This window comes from Nannospalax galili, unplaced genomic scaffold, assembly GCF_000622305.1.
Source record: "Nannospalax galili isolate Female #2095 unplaced genomic scaffold, S.galili_v1.0 scaffold424, whole genome shotgun sequence".
NCBI lineage: Eukaryota > Metazoa > Chordata > Mammalia > Rodentia > Spalacidae > Nannospalax > Nannospalax galili.
Window position 1 is genome coordinate 2,179,885 of NW_008352334.1, and position 20,131 is coordinate 2,200,015.

General features: G+C 40.6%; 1 protein-coding gene across 3 annotated transcripts in view; it reads right to left on the reverse strand.

Annotated features, from left to right (window-relative positions):
* Fstl4 (follistatin like 4) overlaps positions 1 to 20,131 on the reverse strand; it is a 458,219-nt gene that overhangs the window by 413,199 nt on the left and 24,889 nt on the right. For all 3 annotated transcript variants that reach the window (XM_029554200.1, XM_029554198.1, XM_029554197.1), the window contains exon 2: positions 5,240 to 5,273. In XM_029554200.1, the coding sequence (XP_029410060.1) occupies positions 5,240 to 5,273 (34 nt within the window). The remainder of the gene's footprint in view (positions 1 to 5,239; positions 5,274 to 20,131) is intronic.

Here is a 20,131-nt window from a genome sequence, read left to right on the forward strand (position 1 = left end):
AGCTAGCCTAGCTGAATCGGTGACCTCCAGGTTCAGTGAGAGACATTATCTCAGAAAACAGGTGAAGAGTGAATAGGACACCTAAAGTGAACCATCAGTTTCCACATGCACACACATGTATGTACATAGACACGCACACACACCAAACACACATACATATAAACTTATATACCAAATACCACATACATACCAACACACTTCATATACATACCACATACACACATACTACATGCACACACACCACATACAAACACACATATACACACAAACTTGTACACACACCAAACACTACATATATACCAACACACACCACATACACATACCACATAAATACCACACACATGTATCACACATACACTAAATTCGCACATACCACACATATAAATACACATACCACATACACACACCATGCTACATATACACACTACACATACATACATACCACACACACCGACATATACTACATGCACACATATACCACAAACATATCACACACATACCATATACATCACACACTCAACACACATACATACTACACACACCACACACACCACACACACACTAAGCACACATAGCTATAAACTATCACACAAACGATACACATACACCAGACACACATACCACATACATCACACACACACACATACCACACACACACCGCCAACATACATACATACCCAATCTTTTTGTGTGTCTGGAGAGAGGTGGAAACTGGAAGGCAGACAAGATGCAGCCACTGCCGCTTCCCTGCACGGCACCGACATGAGGCTCAAGGTCGGTACAGGGCTTTCCTCAGGAAGCAACAGCTTCGTCTCCCTAAGGACACATGCCCCTGCCAGGAGACACTTTATGGGTCTTGTCCTGCCCTACTCTCTGCTACTGTGTCTTCCTTGCAGTTCCCAGAGTCATTACCAAAAGCCTAACTTGAGTATGAAATCCCAGGAACTTTCCTTTGTAAGTTCCTCACATCTACGTCAGCTTGGCAGCCAGTTTTGTGCAACAGCCCTTGATTGGGATGAAGCAAGATCAGGCGATTTAAACAATCATCCCCCATCCCAGAGTTTGGTGCATCAGAGGGACAGCAACACTGTGTGTGTGGGAGGGGGTCGTGGAGAAGTCCTTGTCTCCATTGACAATTACCATGGAAAGGTAGAGCAAGGTGCTGTCTGCTTTGCTTATGTCGTGAGGTACTGAAGGTCAGGTCAAGGGAGATTAACAGGAGAACATTCTGAAAACTTCCCCGTGGGGAGGTCTGCATCACTGTCACCTCACCATTCTGGGCAGCACAGTTCCCGGAAGACGGTTCCTGGTGTCTGGCTGCTGAGGAAGCCATCACTTGCCTGGATTCTCTAGAGCAGGCCTTGCACAGGCACTGAGAGCAAAGGCATCCCTGGGCATCAAAGACAGCAGAGGTAAAGTGGTTTCATCCCCCAGGATGTTGCCTAGCGTCTTCCCTGAGGAGAGTCAGATTTAACAGGAAAAGCCTAAGCGATTCTGCACTCAGAAGAACTCCAACAGCAGTCAGACAAACTCACTCAAGTTTACTGAGTCCAGCAACTTTCCACGCCTTTTAGTGTCCTAGGGCTGCTGTGTTAAAGTACCACCACAAACTACAAGACTTCAAAAGAAGGAATTAATTCTCACAAGTCTGAAAACTTGAAGTCCAACATCAAAGGAGGGGTTGACATCGTCATTCTGTCTCCCTCTCTGAAGGTTCTAGGGGACAATCCTTCCTCGCCTCTTTCTGGTCAGTGGTTCCTAGCAATCCCATGCCTCCTCCCTCACATGGCATCTTCCTGTGCATCTATCTCAAGTTCCCTCTTTATAGGACACCACCATTCATTGGATTAGAACTGACCCTGAACCAGTCTGACCTCATCTTCACTTAGTTCATCTGCTGTCTGCGGAGACTTTATTAAACAAGGTCACACTTACAAGTTCCAGGTTAGGATTTCAACATACCAGGTTTGTTGGTTTGTTTTGAGACCGTCTCAAAATGCCACCATGCCTGGCTTCTAACATACCCTTTTGAGGAACAGTATGACACCAGGCTTCTGTGAATCTGAAGAACTCTCATCAATATGTCAGCCAAGAATGTCCACAGAACACATTTTTTTATTAGAATATATCTGAATACAGTGTTGACAGATATGGCATTGCATTCCAAAGAACCCCAATGGTCTTTAAAAAGGGAAAAAACAGTGACAGAGCATTTCTTTGAAAGTATCTTTTAAAAAAGTTGTGACTGGGCGTGGTGGCACACTTCTTTAATCCCAGCACTCAGGAGGCAGGAGGCAGGTAGATAGACCTTTATGAGTTCAAGCCTAGCCTGGTCTATATAGCAAGTTCCAGGCCAGCTGGAGCTACAGGGAGACCCTGTCTCAAAAAAATTAATTAAACTTAAAAAGTTGTGTGTATGCACGCATGTGCATGTGCTGGTACTACAGCATGCAGCTGGAGGTCAGAGGACAACATCTAGGAGCTTCTTCTTGCCATTCACTGTCTTGAGGCAAAGTCTCTCTTGTTTATGATGTACTGCATACTCCAGGCTATTTGGCCTGCAAGTTTCCAGGTGATTCTCCTGTTTCTGCCTCCCATCTCACTGTAGAATGTTGGGTTTACAGATACATACCACCACATCTAGGCTCTTTCATAGGTTCTGCGGATCAAACTCAGGTTGTCAGTGATTTTACCCACTGAGCCATCTCCCAGCTCAAAAATAATTTTTTCTGAGAATCAAAGTTCTCAAGGCCTCACCAGTCTATCAGTAAGACAGGAGCTAAGTGAAAAGAGCACAGACAAAGAAAATGGGCTGCCTGCCCTCAATTTAAGAAACAATTACTGAACAAATTACTGGTTCAGGGCTAGGGCTGTGAGGAACATGGGGAAGAATGCAGAGGGTTTCTGCTTTTAGGCAGTGAATAACCTGCTAGGATAAATTAGTAGTGTAAGCTAAACACTTCTTGTTAGAAGGCATGAGGAAGAGGTGACTTGGGATGAAGGACAAGGCAGGCTGACTGCAAGAACACTGTGTATAAAGTAACAAGCAGTCACCTCTGTGGTCCCAACCCCCGCTGTGATTCAGCCTGGACTCCATTTCCAAGGTAACACCAGCGCCTCTCACATCTCACCACACAGACTTAGTTAAGTGTTTCCAAAAGATATAGTTCAAAAGGGGATTTGCAAAGGGTCATGCGTTGTGACACTGAGCCCTGGGTGGAGGTGATGCCCCCAAGTTAAGTGTAGAAATGAAACAAAACACAGCTACATCGAAAATCCTCTTGGGTTCTGTGGGCCTTTCTATATCCTATTCTCTCCAGAACTCTCTAGACACTCCTGAGCCTGGTGAACTGGGCATGACCTACCTGCTCCTCCTTTTGTTCCAGATCAAGTCAGAGCCAGAACTCGGCCCAACATGTATGTTGCTAGACAACAATGACCTATTTTTGTTTACAAGAATAATTCAATGAAATGTCATAGCACCCTATTATTTTTTATTCATTGTTCTTGAGAATAACAACCCCCAAAACTCACGGTACTGAATACTGTGATACAAAAACTTTGCAATCAACCTTCAAGATCCCACCCTTCCTTCCTGCTAGGTGACAAACATTGCCATTCAGATATTTCAGGAACTCTTAAATACTCAGAAACTCTTAAGCACTCAACTCTGACAGAAACGAGCAAGAAAGGCATGATTTCACAATAGGAAGAAACAAAGTTTGTGATGTCAGGACAAATTTGTTAATACCAACCTGAAGAATGTGCCCCGGTCATTGTAGAAGCTGGTGCTTCCAGAGAATGGGGGACTATGACTAAAAACACAGCCTTCCCGTGTCTCTGACCTTCTGGGAATTCAAATCCCTGCAATCTAAGGTCAGAACTTTTTATGGCTTTGGACAGATACACACAGAACTGTCCTATAACCCCAGCCTTATCAGAGACATTTTCAACCAAGGACAGTAAGATCTCAAAAAGGTTAAGTTTATATATGATTCTTCCATGAAAACCAGTTCCAAATATTCTCACTCAGGATTAATGGCATGAACAACATGTTCTTCAGAGCCAAAGTTCATGTCAACTTCTCCATTACAGCCATTTTCTCTCCAACATAAACACAGCACTGTGCCCACTGGGAATACAGTTTAAGAAACAACTCCCTTCCCTGTCCCCATTTACCTTCATCCAGTTTAATTTGGTGTTGCTATCCAAACAATGCGGTTTGCCCTATGGATACAGCGCAGAGGACATTGAGCTCGGAAGCCAGAAAGTTCGTATTAGAATAAGATCACTGGGAGTCCAAGGTTTCAGCACCACGGACAGCAGCAACGGGCACTCTAGTGATAAAAGTGCTATCCCAGCTTCTGGTGTGTTGCATGACATACCAAAACTAACCAGGAAGCAAGGATGTGTTCAATTTAGGAGTCGAGAGTATTTTTCTACCCCATCATCATGCTTTTTAGAAGACAGTATCAAAGACGATGAGGCTAAGGTTAAAACAGAAGCCTACATACTAGACCAAGAATACACCATGGTTTCTGACTTTATACTCCTATCCCCACAATAAGGAAATGATCATTAATGATTCCACAAATCACACAGAAGACATCTTCTTATTAGAGTCTAGCTATTACAGAAAGTAAATAAGAGAAATTTCAATTTCCACTGGAAGATTTCTGAAATTACCATCCATACATGCTTACCTCTGAGACCAGAAAACAAATGTACCAGAGCACGGCTGGCAGGCAAAACAGAACATCATGGAATTGTTTCCAAAGGGAAAATTAATTGGTTATTTCTATTCCGGCTTAGCTGAAGCTGTAAAAATCTAATCAGAAGCATTTTTCACAGTGGCATCGCCTGCCCAACAGTGAAATTCCTCAAACTGTAAACCATTTTTGCTATTATTGATGTTTTTGCTGGGCGAAACCAAATAATGACTTCACACTTCATTCAGAAATGAGGGTCTTCTTGAGAGACCACGGATGTGGTCATGAGTGAGCCCGTTCTTAGGAGCCCATCTCTGAATCATGAAGGTGGAAACCCCAGTTCTCCAAAGCAAACCTGGCCTTCAGTTCTTGGGTCTCTTGGGCCAACAGCCAAGCAGCCAGCACACAGGAAAGACCACATGGCATTTCAAAGCACAGGCTGTCCACAGTCTGAAGCTGATCTGAGTTTCAACCAAACTACTTCCAAAGTGTATGAAAGAGAATGAAATGGATGTAAGTGATTGTCCTACCTTCTCTTCTTGTGACTGCAAAGCTTCCGGATTCCTGGAAGAGAAGAAAGAAGTGCTTATGAAGAATAATTCATAGGTACAGATAAACACCTCTACCTCATGTCTTGTTAGTTGTACTTTCATAGAAAGGTGAATCAAGTAGTAGAAGCAAGATAGTCAACAATGTTGGATCTTCTAATCTCATACAGAACACACATATGCACCTGTACACATACACACACTTGAAAATGTGCAAATGTAAACAATATTGTCTCAGGGACTTAGGTAAAAAAGTACATTGTTGGGGCTGGAGAGCTGAGTGTGCGTACTGTTCTTGCAGAGGACCCAAGTTCAGTTCTGAGCATCCATACTGAGCAATTCACAACTGCCTGTATCTCCAGCTCCAAAACATCTGACACCCTCTTCTGGCCTCTTTGTGTACCTGCAGTCATATGCATATACCCATACACATAATTAAAATTAAAAATTTTTTAATTCAAAATATATTGTTAATCATGCAGTTTTTTTAAAGCAGTTCATTTTCAGGGTCTTATGTGTAATTTGAGACAGTTTCAAGGTTACAGAATACAGTGTTCCAGGGCATTCTCCCACCACCTACCTACCTGGTCTCTAGGCACTTATATGACCTCCAGAAAACTGCATGTGGCGGCTGATTCTCTCCAACTCATAGTTTCCAAAGGCTGGGATCTTATGGATAATTTGGAGAACCAGTCCAGGTCACAGGACTAAATTAAGCCCTGTGGTTTTCCTAATCCTATCCCAAGAATCTTTTTGATGCCAGCTATGTGCATTGCAAGAAGCAAATGATTTCAGAAACTACCCAGGTACAAAGGAATCTCTGCATTAATATTCGGTTGAACAAGGAGGAACAGAAGAAAACACATTACTGAGAAATCAAAGGGTGATTTGCCTTGATAAATGCCAGCATCTCATATGCAGCTGGAAACAAGGAAATTGTTTTTTAAGAGAATCTTTGAGCACAACACTGAATAACGGGGAAGTTTTCAAACAGAGATAGGGGTGTGTACCAGAAGAGAGGTCAACAGAACAGAGGCCAGAGTGCTAGGCGAGCATAGGGTATACTCTGGAAGAGGAGGAAGTCCCAGGGAGAAAAGACTGGAAACACACACTGTGGTTTCATAAGTGATGGAAGGAATCTACAATTCATCATAAGTGATCAGTGTAAGATTAAAAATATGTAAGTTGAGAGTGAGCTAGAGTCTATGCCATCAACTGAAGTAAAAGCATTGCCACCGAGCTCATCTAGCAATACTGCATTGTAAGCAAACAGCCCTGTCTTTCCCGCATCACTTGGCATTCTCGTCTGGTGTCTTCCTGTAGTCAAGAGAGGGAACCAAAATTAGAGATAAAACAGGAAGCACTGAAAAGCTTTTCCAAGTTGTGATGGTTTTAAATGTCAACTTGCCACATCCTAGAATCACTTGGGAACAGAGTCTCAGTTGAAGGATTATGTAGATCAGATTGGCCTTCAGACATGTCTGTGGGGAATTGTCTTGACGGTTAAATAAGTTAGCAGGGCCCAGCCCACTGTGGCCAGTGCCATTCCTTAGGAAGGGGGCCTGAACTATGTAAGAGTGATGAAAAGTAGCTGAGCATAAGCAGGAAACAAGGATGCGTTTATTCTCTGTTCTTGGTTGGTGTGATGTGGCCAGCTGCTTCAGTTCCTGCCTCGATTTCCGGTCACTGATAGACTGTAGTCTGTAAGCCTGATAAGCCCTGTCCTCCCATGCCTTGCTTTAGGAATGCGTTTCATTACAGCAACAGAAATGAACCCGGAATACTATTCACATGACAATCTTTGACTGCCACTTCATTAATGAGTGAAAAGCCTCAGTGGAGACCAATGAGTGACCCATGTAACAAAAGGTGGATAAAACAATAGGATTATGGCAATCAACAATGGTGGGTCAACTGATACAACCTGAGTAGATAAATGAGCTTCCTGAATGCTGGGTCGTTCAGGGGAAGGAGAACTCTCCAGGTCACAGTTCAGGGAAGAGGGCATGATGACTGTAAAGGCGATGTAATACAGGTAAGCCCAAACCCAGCTTCTCCCAAACAGCTCTCCAGCAACCTATGCGAGGGCTGGGAAACTCCACCCCTATAAACAACTTCATGTGGCATGCTGGATCAAGCAGTAGTCATAACCAGCTTTAACACTACCAGGAAAATCCTTACAAAATGGTTATTATGGTTGCATAAAGTTTATACACTAAGGAAAGCTGATCTCTACATAATGTTGCATCTTTTCAGATAACATGGCATTTCTAGTAATTTCACATATACTTTTGCTTCTTTCCCCAGTATTTAGGGCTGGGGAGATGGCTCTGGGGTAAAGCACTTGCCATGAAATCACAGGGACCTGAGTTTAAATCCCCAGAATCCATGTCAGTTGGGCATGATAGCATGTGCCTTTAAATCCTAGTGCTCCTATGTTGACATGAGAGGTGAAGACAGTGCAAGCCCTGGAAGCTTCTGTGCCAGCTAGCCTGGCATATCCAGCAGCAAACAAGAGCTCTGGTCTCAAACAGTGAGGACCAACACTGAATGCTGTCCTCTAACCTCACGTGTCATGGCATGCATGTGCCTGTACTCATATACCGACACACATACACACACAGATTTTTAAAAATCTTTCTTTTCATGTGTATGTTTTAAATTTATTTTATATCATGTCACCATTGATAGAATCTTCTCCATTACATCTTCTAACTGGTTCTTGTTCATACACATGATGGCAACTTACTTCAAAATTTATTTTGTGGGATGTGTGTGTGTCCCACAGCACACATGTGGAGGTCAAAGGGTAACTATGGAGAGACAGTCCATTCTTTCCACCATGTGAGTCCCAGAGATCAAACTCGGGCACCAGGCTAGCAACAAGTGCCTTTACCCAGTGAGCCATCTTGCTGGCCCAGCAACTGAGTATATATTGATTTTGTTACCTGCCATTTGACTGAATGTCTTCTGCTTTGTGGTAGTTCCCTCACTGATATTTTTGTGGGAGGATGTCTGTTTATAGATTGTGTGAGATGCTGTGTTTCATATTAATGAAACTACAATTCATCATCCAGTAATCTGCAAATAGCCATAACCTTATCTCCATTTTTCAAATCTTATACTTTTAGTTTCTCTTCTCTTGTGTTACCATTTTAACTAACTCCTTAAGTCGGTATTAAATGTTGCAAGCTCGGCACGGTGGCACATACCTGCAATCCTAGCACTTGGAATATTGAAACAAGAGGATTGCCACAAATTTGAGACCAGCCTGGGCTATATAATGAGTTCAAGGCCACACTGGGTCACAACACGTGACCCTGTCCCCCTCTCAAAAAAAGGGGTACAGAGTGAGCATTTTTATCTAATTTCTGACTTTAAACAGAGAACCTTTAGCATTTCTCTATTCAGTGAAATGTGATCTTCTGGCCTGAGGTATGTTAACTACACTAATGCGATCAATACACATTTCATTGAGTTTCACATAAATGATGCTCTAGGTAAAATGGCCTGTCCCCTTGCTTGGCTATTTACTGACTGTCTCCTCTGCTGGCAGGAGGGCTGGAATGGTGCCAGCGTCTTTTTCATTCTTCTGGCCTCAGTACCGTAATAGAGCAGATGCTCAATACATATTTGTTGAATGAAAAATAAAATACATATGTCTTGAATTTTATCAAGTACCATTTCCACATTTATGGAGATGATTATGTGATTTTTTTTCCTTTAGCTGTATTAATAGGATTTCTTATAAAGTAGGTTTTATTATACTCTACTATCTCTGCATTTCTCGAGTAAGCTTTTCTAACTCATGATATACTTTAAAAATGTGATCTTGGATCTTGTCTGCTATAATTTTCTTTTTCATTGATTCATCTACAATTTTATACTTATGCTCATAAATGAAGCTGATGTAACATGTTTTTAGATTTAGGAACTTCCATGATTCCAGCTTTATGTGATGGATTTGGAAGTTTTGTTATTACTGTGCTCTGAAATAGTTTAAATAAAACTACAAGGGCCTGCTGTTGTGGTACAGAAGACCTGCAATTGTATCACTTGGGAGACAGGATAAGAGGGTTGACAGTTTAGGACTAGCTGGGGTTATAAAGTGAGGCCAAGTCTCAAATTTGAATACAAATGAAGACAATGTAGGATTACCTGATCTTTCAAGGACTTTCCACTTTCAGACATTGATTAAAGTGAGAGTGATTAAACCTGTCTAAAGTCAGTGGCCAGTTGATATGCAAATTTCTAAACCTGATCCCAAAGCCAATGCCAAGAGCCAGGCTGGAGGATTAGACTCTCACAGTTCTTCAGCACCTTGGAGGTGACACAGCCAGAAAACAGCTTCCTAGCAGGACAGATGACTGGAGAAACACACTCAAGTTTAACGCTGGCTAGCTGAAGCTCGGAGACTCAGAGACTGCTTGTCAGAATGGAAGGTAACAACAAGCACATCAGTACTAAGGTCACGGTAGCCCAGAGTGCGGTGAAGTGAGAAGTAAGGGAACAGAAAGGGAGAGTGGGAGGGACGTGGTGGGACACAGCGGGTACAGAAACAGATGCAGGAAGACCGTCTGGCCTCAGCTGATCTGCAACCTGCATGGTGTTTGGTACTTGAGAAGTAAGGTTCTGTAACAGGGAACTGTCATGAGAAGGTTGTGCCCAAGCATACTGCTTTGGGGGAACAGAAGTCCGCATGTTCCCCTTTATTCAGGAACTTGTAATAAGTAGTGCCATGCTATCTTGGCCAGCATCCACCTTATAGCCCAGTGTGGCCCTGGTGAAATCCACTGAAGTGAGTCCAGCTAACCCAGGCAGAGTCTGGGTTATAACTGGAAATACATTCAACATATCAAAGCACTGATGTCCGAAGACACCACCAAAAGGAAGAGATACATGCCCAATAGATCCAAAAATTTCAACATCAAAATATGAAAAAACAAGATTACCCAATTTATTAAAAAATTCAGTTATTTAGCAATTGACTGCAAGGATACTGAAGTCGGTAGAATACCAGATAATGAATTCAAAGAGAGATTTTCTTAAAGATCAACGAATTCCAAGAAAATTCAGGGGAAAGGCTGAACACATTAAGGAATGAAATACAGGATATGAACAAGAAGTTCAATAACGAGAGATCGAGGGTCGAAACAAATGGAAATCTTAGAAACTAAAACTCAATAAATGAAATAAAAACTAAATGTAAAGTCTCACATGTAGAACAGATTAAGCAAAAAAGAAGTTTAGGGCTTGAAAATAAGGTTGATAAGGAAGGAAAGGGGATGGAAAGATGGTTCAACAGTTAAGTGCATTTCCTGCTCTTCCAGAGGAACTGAGCTTGGTTCCCAGCACCCACATGGTGGCTGATAACTGTCTGTAATTCTAGTTCCAGGGGATCCAACTCCCTCTTCTGGCTTCCATAAACACTGCGTGCATGCGGTGCACTTACATACAGGCAGACGGCAAAACATCCATACGCATAAAAATAAATTTAAAGATTTTAAAAATAAAGAGGAAAAATTATGAGCAAACATGTAGGAACTCTGACATCATTAGAAGACCAAAATTACATATTGGGGGTCTAGAAGGAAGTGCTGAGTTACACACTGACTCCATATGAGCCTGTTTAATATAATAGAATATCCCTCAACTCTTAAGAAAAATATGGACATCTAGGTGGAGGACGAATTTAGAACAACAACAAACATGACTGGAAAAGAGCCTCCTCATGCTGTGTTACACTTCGATTGGTGCTGGAATATAACAAAGAAAGAATATTGAAAGCTACAAGAGACAGGAACCAACTCACCTACACAGGCAAATCCATCAGAATAACTGCAGGTTTTTCAATAGAAACTCTAAACGACAGGAGCACACAGAATGATGTATTTCATGTCCTGAAAGAAAACAGCTACCAAACTATATTACTGTATGAAACAGAGTTAACTGTTTGAGATGAAGAGGAGGTAATGCTCATCTAAGATCAGTCTAAAACAAAGGAATTCATGACCACTAAGCAAGGCAGGAAATACTTAACAAAATTCTCTGTACAGATAAGATAAACACAACTATTAGACCCAGAAAAAAAATAATAACTTCCAGTAGAAGCATGGATCAGCAAATAAGAATTGGTGTGTGATGGGGGGAGATCTATCATCAGAAAAACAGAAAATGACAAGAATTAGGATACACATTTCCATCATAGCTCTGAATATGAATAATCTTAACTAGAAGACAGACTAGCTCACCAGATGAAAAAACAAGATCCAAATGTTTGCTGCATGCAAGAAACACATCTCACTGGCAAAGACACAGGCAGGTTCAAAGAGAAAGGGTGGGAAATAACATTCTAAGCAAAAGGAATCTAGAAGCAAACAGGAACACACCTATACTGCTCTCCGATGAAGCAGGCTTCAAGCCGAAATTAGGCAGAAGAAACAAAGGTCACCATATATTAGTAAAGAGAATACCACTAAGGGATGTTTATAAATGTATATACACTGAATATATGTATACCCAAGTCCAGGACACAAACATTGCTGGACATAAAGGAAGAGGTAGACCTCAATATTCTAGTAGTGGTGACTTCCAGTCTCCAATCTCACCAATGAAAGGTCATCCTGACAAAGAAATTTTAGAGTTAACTCACACTATAGATGAACAGGACTTAACAGATCCACAGAATGTTCTATCCGACAACTGTAAAGTATATCTTCTTTTCAGCAGCTCGTGGAACTGTCTCCAAAATACATCATATTCGAGGGTCAGGCATGCCCAACCTGAAACATGTGGGCCATTTGCAGCTTGCAAATAACCAAGCACATGAATGAGGCCCAATACAGAACCACACACGTGCTGAAAATATGACACATTTTTGGAGGGATTTTTTTGTAAACTGATAGCTCAGTTCTCAAGCACGAACTTTGTAAATGATAACATTGTGAAGTTTGGACATATCTTGGGCCACAAAGTAAGAAGTATAAAAAATTGAAATAATTTCCAGGCATGGTGGCATATCTCTTTATTCTTAGCACTTTGAAGCAGAAGCAGGCAGATCTTTGTGAGTTCAAGGCCAGCCTGTCCACATGGTGAGTTCTAGGCCAGCTGGGGCTACAGGGAGACCCTGTCTCAAAAAGATTTAAAAAAAAATTGAAATAATTTTTAAAAATATTTTAATTGGAACTGGAGTTAGGGACAGTTGTTAGCTGCCATGTGGTTGCTGGGATTTGAACCCGGGTCTTCTGCAAGAACAACCAGTGTTCTTAATCACTGAGCCATCTCTCCAGCCCCTGAAATAACTTCTTGTACCTTATCAGGTAATAATGAAATAATCTAGAAATCAACAGCTAGAGAAACTACAGATACTGTACTACATGGACATCAAGCAATATAATTTTGAATGATTGGTAAGTGGTGAAGAAATTGGGGAAAATAAAAAATTTCTAGATTCTCTTAGAAACGGAAATGTATCAAAAATCTGTGAGAGCCAATGAAGGCAGTTCTAAGAGATAGGTTTATTTTATATTTACGAGTGCTTAAATGAAAATATCAGAGAGATCTGAAGTTATGTAATGGTACATCTCAAGGTCATATTAAAACAAGAATTAACCAAACCCAAAGCCTGTAGAAAATAGTAATAAAGATCAGAGCTGAAATTGGTGAAATACAGTCTCAAAGAATACAAAGGACCAACGACACAACGAATTGGTTCTTTGAAGATGAATAAGATTGACAAACCCTTAGCCAAACTAGACAAAGGTAAAACAAAGATTCAAATTGATAGAATTAGAGATGAAAGGAGATATTTCAAGACAGTACTTAAAGGCAAGGGATAATTAAGAATTATTTTTTAAAACATAAGCTCTGATAAATTGGAATGACTAAAAGAGATTAGTACATTTTTAGTTATATATGACCTATGAAAATTGAACTAAGAGGAGATTTAAAACCTCAGTAGAACAAAAATAAGCAATGAGATTGATACAGAAATAAGTTTCTCAACGATGAAAATCTCAGCAGTAGACAGGTTTACTGCTGAATTTCATTAGACCTTTGAAGAAATAACATTGTTCTTCAAGCTATTCCATAAAATAGAAAGGGGTAAGAATATTTTAAAACTCATTTTATGAAGTCAATATTACTTAGATACTCAAAATGAACATGAACACAACCAAAAAAACAAAACTACAGACCAATTCCTTGAAGAATATACACACATAAGTCCTCGACAATTACTCACAAACCAAATTCAACATGTTTAAAATATCGCATACCATGATCAAGTTGGTTGTATTCCAGGGATGCAAAAATGCTTCAACATCAGCAAGTCACTAGACATAAACTGCACATCAATAGAATCAAGGCTAAAAATCATGTTGCATCTCAATAGATGCAGAAAAAAAAACTTGACAGAAATTCAACATAGTTTCAAAAAGCTAGGTATAGAGGAATCATACCTAAACCTAGGAAAGGAAGGATATTTCCAACTACCCCACAGCCAACATCATGTTGAACAGAAAAAATTAAAAGCATTTCCTCTAGAATCAGGAAATAATTTGCTCTCACAATTTTATTCAATCTAGAACTTTTAGACTAGATTTTATCTAGATCAATAAAGCAAACAAAGGGCTACAAATAGAAAAGGGCTTAAATCATCCTCACTTACAAACAATACGATCCTATCATTAGAAGACCCTGAAGAGTCCACTGAAAACTCTTAGACCTGATTTAAAAATTTAGTAAAGAACAGGAAACAAAATCAATGTAGAAAACCAGAAGCTTTTTTTTAAAGATACTTTATTATTTTTATTTTATGTGTATGAGTGTATTCCTTGTATGTATGTAAGTGCACCCATGTCATGCAGTGCTGCAGAGGTCAGAAGAGGGCTTCAGATTCCCCTGGAACTGGAGTTAAGGGTAGTTCATAGCCGCCATGTGGGTGCTGGGAATTGAACCCAGGTCCTCTGCAAGAGCAGTCAGTGCTGTTAACCACTGAGCCATCTCACGAGTCCCAGAAAATCAGAAGCTTGTTAATGCAGCAACAATAAAAGAAATCAGAAAAATCATCACATTCACACAAGCCTCTAAAGAACAAAATCCTCGGGAATAAGCCCAGCCACAGAGGTGAGATATACAGGATTGAAGACCTCAGAAGGTAGAACTATCTAGAAGATGGAAAGACCTTTCATGCTTGTGGATCAGGAGAATTAATACCTTTTAAATGGCTACATGACCAAATGCAATCTACAGATTCAGTACAATTTCCATCAAAATTCTGAATGAGGACCTTCACAGAATTAGAAGAAAAATTAAAATTTATATAGGAACATAAAAGACTCCAAATAGCCAAAGCAATTCTGAGCTCTGTTTTAAAGAGCAATGTTGGAGGTCTTACTAATTATACTATAGAACCATAGTGTAAACAACAGCATAGCACTTACACAGAAACAGGAGTCTGGACCAATGGTATGGAAAGGAAAACCCAGAAATAAACCCATGCAGCTATAGTCATCTGGTTTTTAAATATATGTATCCAAAACATCCTTTTAGAGAAAAAACAGACTCTTAAACAAATGTTGCTATGAAAACTGGGTATCTACATATAAAAGAATGAAACGACAACAGGTAAACGTAGAAGGAACATTTTAAGATGTAGGCATAAGCAATGATTTTTAGAAAAGGACTCTAAAAGCTCAGGAAATAAAAGCTAAACTTGGCAAAGGCATCAAATTAAAAAGGAAAAGAATTAACAGAGTGAAGAGTCCACCTGCAGGAGGGGAGAAAACCTTTACCAGCTGTCCATCTGAAAGAGTTAATATCCAGAATATATAAAGCACTCAAAAATTGAAACACAAAAATGGTAAGTATCCGATCAACAAATGGTCAAATGAATGCAATCAGCACTTCGCAAAAGAAGCAGAAATAGCCAACAAATTCACGAAAAACGATGAGCATCTTTATCCACCAGGGAAATGCCAATCAGAACTGCGATTCCATCTCACTCCGGTAAAAATAGTATTATAAAGAAAACAGCTGGGCATGGTGGTGCACGCCTTTAATCCTTTAGCACTCGGGAGGTAGAGGCAGGCGGATCTCTGTGAGTTTGAGGCCAGCCTGGTCTCCATTGGTGAATCCAGGCCAGCTGTGGCTACAGGGAAACCTTGTCTCAAAAAGATCAAAGAGAGAGAGAGAGAGAGAGAGAGAGAGAGAGAGAGAGAGAGAGAAGAGAAAACAATAAAAAAACAAATGGTGGTGAGAATTCAGGAGAAAACAGAGCCAGGATAAGCTGCTGGTAGGAATATGAATTACTTGAGCACCTATGATTTCCAGTGTGAACATTCTTAAAAAGTCTAAAGCTAGAACCATCATATGACCCAGCTGTACCATTACCACGTGGGCGCTGATAGTATCACCATCAGTATATAACAGAGATGCTTCTGTATACATATTTATTACACTGTTTATGATAGCCCAGCCCTGGTGCCCAGCAATGGATGGATAGATGAATGGATATATATGTGTGCACATATATGTATGTACACACACACAGTGTGAGACAGTGTATTTTCAGCCATAAAGAAGAACAAAACCGTCCATATGTTGGAAATGGATGGAACTAGAGATCATCATTTTAAGCAAAATAAACTAGACTATTAAAGACAAGTATCACATGTTCTACCCCATGCTTTGAATACAGGAAAAAATACATTAAATAGAATGAGGAGGATCAAGGAGAAGAATGGGATAAAGGGAGGAGAGAGATGAGAGAGTCACGGAGGAAGCAAGTACAATCAAGTACACTATATGCATATATGAAATATCATAATGGAACTATTCTTATACACTAATAAAATATAAAAAACAAATAATCAAATCTATGCATATAACAACATTCCCCTTATAAAAAGTAATGGCTTAATAGTCATGCTGTGGGAATTGAATGAGGCAGACTTCAAGTACTGAAAGAGTAGGTTTTCCTGGACTACACCATCTGCTAAGAACAATTATAACAGTTGGATTACAACCAAAATGAACACTTCCTCAGGGAGGGTTGGGGTTTCTTATCCACCTCCCCATATCTATGCTGGGATTTTGTCTGGCTTGAGCTTATGCAGGATTTATTCATGGTGTCACCATTGCTGTGAGTTCTTTTGAGTAACTGCTCAGCTGTCTGGAAAATGCCATTTCCCCATGATCATTCACCACCTCTGGTTCTTAAGATCTTTCTGTGCCCTCTTCCACAAAGATTCCTAAGTCCTGGTAGGCAGACCTTTGATGTAGGTGTCCTATTCTGGGATAAGCACTCTATAGCCTTGGCCAGCTGTGGGTTTCTATGTTAATCACCATCTGCTGCATAAGGAAGCTTCTCTAGTGAGAGTTTCTACTTGAGAAATTATTGGTAACCAAGGGCTTCTGGGATGGAGAGAGTCAGTCTTGTTTAGTGAGACTCTTGGTAGGTTGACCGGGCTCCAGTGGATAGACCCACATGGAAAGGCTCTAGAGGCTGTGTGTGTGTGTGTGTGTGTGTGTGTCTGTGTGTCTATGTGTCTGTGTGTACATGAAATTAAGTGGATGGCAGTGGTGGGGTATAGATGGGGAGGAGGATCTAAACGCAACTAAAATATATTGCATGAAATTTTCAAAGAATCAATTAAAAAATAAAAAAATGAAATCTAAAGGGTTATAAAGGCATCTCTTTGACAGTCACCAAGGTGACTAGAATCAAAGGGCCAATATTTGGAGAAGAAAAGTTCACCAATGTGATCCCTGTAGTCACTACCACCAGGGGACCCTTAGGGCATCTGCTGCAGAAGCCAAGCAGGAAGTGATGTCCTGGAGCTTAGAAAGTCTCACTGCTCCAAGAATAAAAATTAGATATGCCACCAGAAATCGAGGAGCATCAATTTGGAGGAAAGGGTGGGGTTATCTCCATGGTAGAACACTTGTCTGGCATGTACAGTGTTCCAGGTTTAATCCTCAGCACGGCAAAAATATTTCTTAGTTTAAAATTAGGAAGAAAAATCTTTCAAAATTCATCTGGAAAGAAATGAGCCAAAGCTGTACACACAACTTCCCTTTGAGGTATGACTGTGACCAAGCTGCACACACAAAGGCCAAGAGACGAGTTAAAAAGTAGCCCTGGATTAGAAAAAAAATGTAATTTCAAAGAAGCCTCAAATAATAAAATCTAAGTACAGATTTTGATAGTAACAAGGTGCCAGGGAGACAGAAGTTAATCAAGAAAGAATGGCTCTGTGCGTGCAGACTTTATAGGACCACGATATTCTCAAATCACTTTTGTACTCCAGTAGATCAAGATGACCTGCAAGCATTTTCTCTGTTTGGAAAAAAAAATGTAACTCAGGAAATAAAAAAAGTTGTTCCCAAGGTTTCTCACGTTCAGTCTTCCAGCATGCAGTCCAAAATTACCAAACATGACAAGAGACAACATCAAATGACCAAAATCCAAGACAGACCTCAGTTCATCCCAGCAGACCCATGGACTCTAGATCAGCAGACAAAGGCTTCAGAATGCTGCCAGAATGTTGAAGAACATAGAAAAAAGGGATACTGAGTATCAGCATAAAACTATGATCTATTAAGAACCAGATGGAAGTTCTAGAACTGAAAATTAAATGACTGTTAAGAATTCAACAGATTTAACAGCCAATTAAATACAACTAAAAAGGAATAGCTGAATGAACCTAGGTCGATAGAAAACGATCAGATGGAAGATCTGAGAGGAAAAACATAATTAAAATTATGTGTGTATAAGAGACGCGTGACCCAGTGAAAAGGTCAAACATGCATGCAACTGGAATATGAGAATAAGAGGAAAGAAGGAATTGGGCAGAATTAGTATTCAAAGAAATCCTGGTTGCAAAACTTTCTTTTAGTTACTCATTAGCAGCAAGCCAGAGAACCTGCAAATTCTAAGCATAATCAATACAAACAGAGCCATCCCCGGCTCCTCCCAGTAAAATAACTGAATAACCATAAAAACCTAGAAATTGTAAGATTAGCCGGAGAGCGGCTACTGGAGGCAGAACAGGTATTCCCTATGGAGAAGCAGTGGTGAGGTTGGTGGCTGATTTCTGGGGAGAAAATTGGACCAGAAGACAATGACATGACATCCTTAAAATTCTAGAATTTGTGAAAATGCAGGTATGGGGCAGGAGAGGCGGCTCAGCAGTTAAGAGCACGCACTGCTTTTGCAGAGGACCCAAGTTCAATTCCCAGCACCCACATCAGGCTCCTCACCACCACCTATAACTCCAACTCCAGGGGATCCAGTGCCCTCTTCTGGCTGCCACAGGCACCTGCTCCCACATGCACATATCTCTTTCCACATACACATCATTAAAAAATAATAATAAATCTTTTTTTAAAAGATAGGTATTTGTGGGGCTGGAGAGATGTCTCAGTGATTAAGAGCACTGGCTGCTCTTGCAGAGGACCTGGGTTCAATTCCCAGTACCCACAGGACAGCTAACAACTGTCTGTAACTCCAGTTTCAGGGTATGCTATACATTCTTCTGACCTCCACGAACACTGCACGACACAGATGAACTTACATACATGCAGACAAACACTCATACGTATAAAATAAAAATAATAAATTAAATATTTTTAAAATGGAGGTATTCGTATTGTAAATTTGATGAACCTGAAATAAAGATATATTTAGACAAAAATTGAGAGAAAACATTGCAAACAGATTCACAACAGCAATATGAAAGGAATTCCAAGCAAGAGGAAAATGACTGAGATAAATGTGCAGCTATGCACAGAGGAGTGAGGAGTCCTGTAAAAAGGTTTAAAAGTGAATATAAGCGCATTTTGGCCATTTAACACAACAGCAATGTCCTGCAGGGTAAAAGTACTTGTCAAGCTAACTTACATGGCAGTGTGGTCACAAAAGTGCAAGTCAAATGGATAGACACGTTGGAATGCCCTAGAACTATTTTAAAAATGGTTTAAAAAATGTTATTGTTACCAGAAATTTGGGGGTACCGTATGTTACTGGGGAAAATGGGGTCCTCTCTGGGGATTCCTAGTTTCATCAATAAAAGAATTCAGGAGTGGGCTCAAAACGAACAGTAAGAACAGTTTTCTTAGAAAAACCACAGGGGAGCCAAGCAGGTCATCTCAGCAGCTTTCTGGAGGAGGATGGAGAGGAGGAAATGAAGAAGCTGTGCTGTTTGAGGTAGGCATGGAGGTCAGCCAGCAACCAGATGGTGGACTAGTAGCCATCTAGCAAAGGTGGGATGGCTTCAGAGAAAGGGAAAGCCCAGACTGTCCAGGAAAACATGCCCAGGTTTTGGCAAATATTTAAAAGAAAAAGATAAAAAGAAGAAAATATGATTTTCTGCATAATGCAGAAATGCAGGGAGGTTTAACCTACCACATGGCTGTGACTGGAAATGACTACACCAAAAGGGGGTTTCTGGGAGGAAAAGTACATATATTATTGAGAGAATCATTATACCTCCTACCTCTTTAGCAAGGCTTAATGTCATTCAGCCTTTCTGAAAGGTGGTTCCTTGGCCAGGTGACTGACTAGCCCAACTGGGTTAGGTCTCCACATAGACACAAATTTCATTCTTTTGGTTAGGTGGAAATAGCTTTCCTTTAATGGGCCCTCAATGGTACTGTAACACTATGAGGCCAACAGAATAGAATAACAAGTGTCTAATCTAAAATAAGACAAGAAAGGACCAGGGGGGAAGAGGAAATAAAACCCAATGCATGCTGCTTACAGGAGATACATGATAGGGGTGGGAGCGATGGCTCAGTGGTGAGGAGCACTGGCTGCTCTTGCAGAGGACCAGGATTTGATTCCCAGCACCCACATGGTGGCTAACAACCATC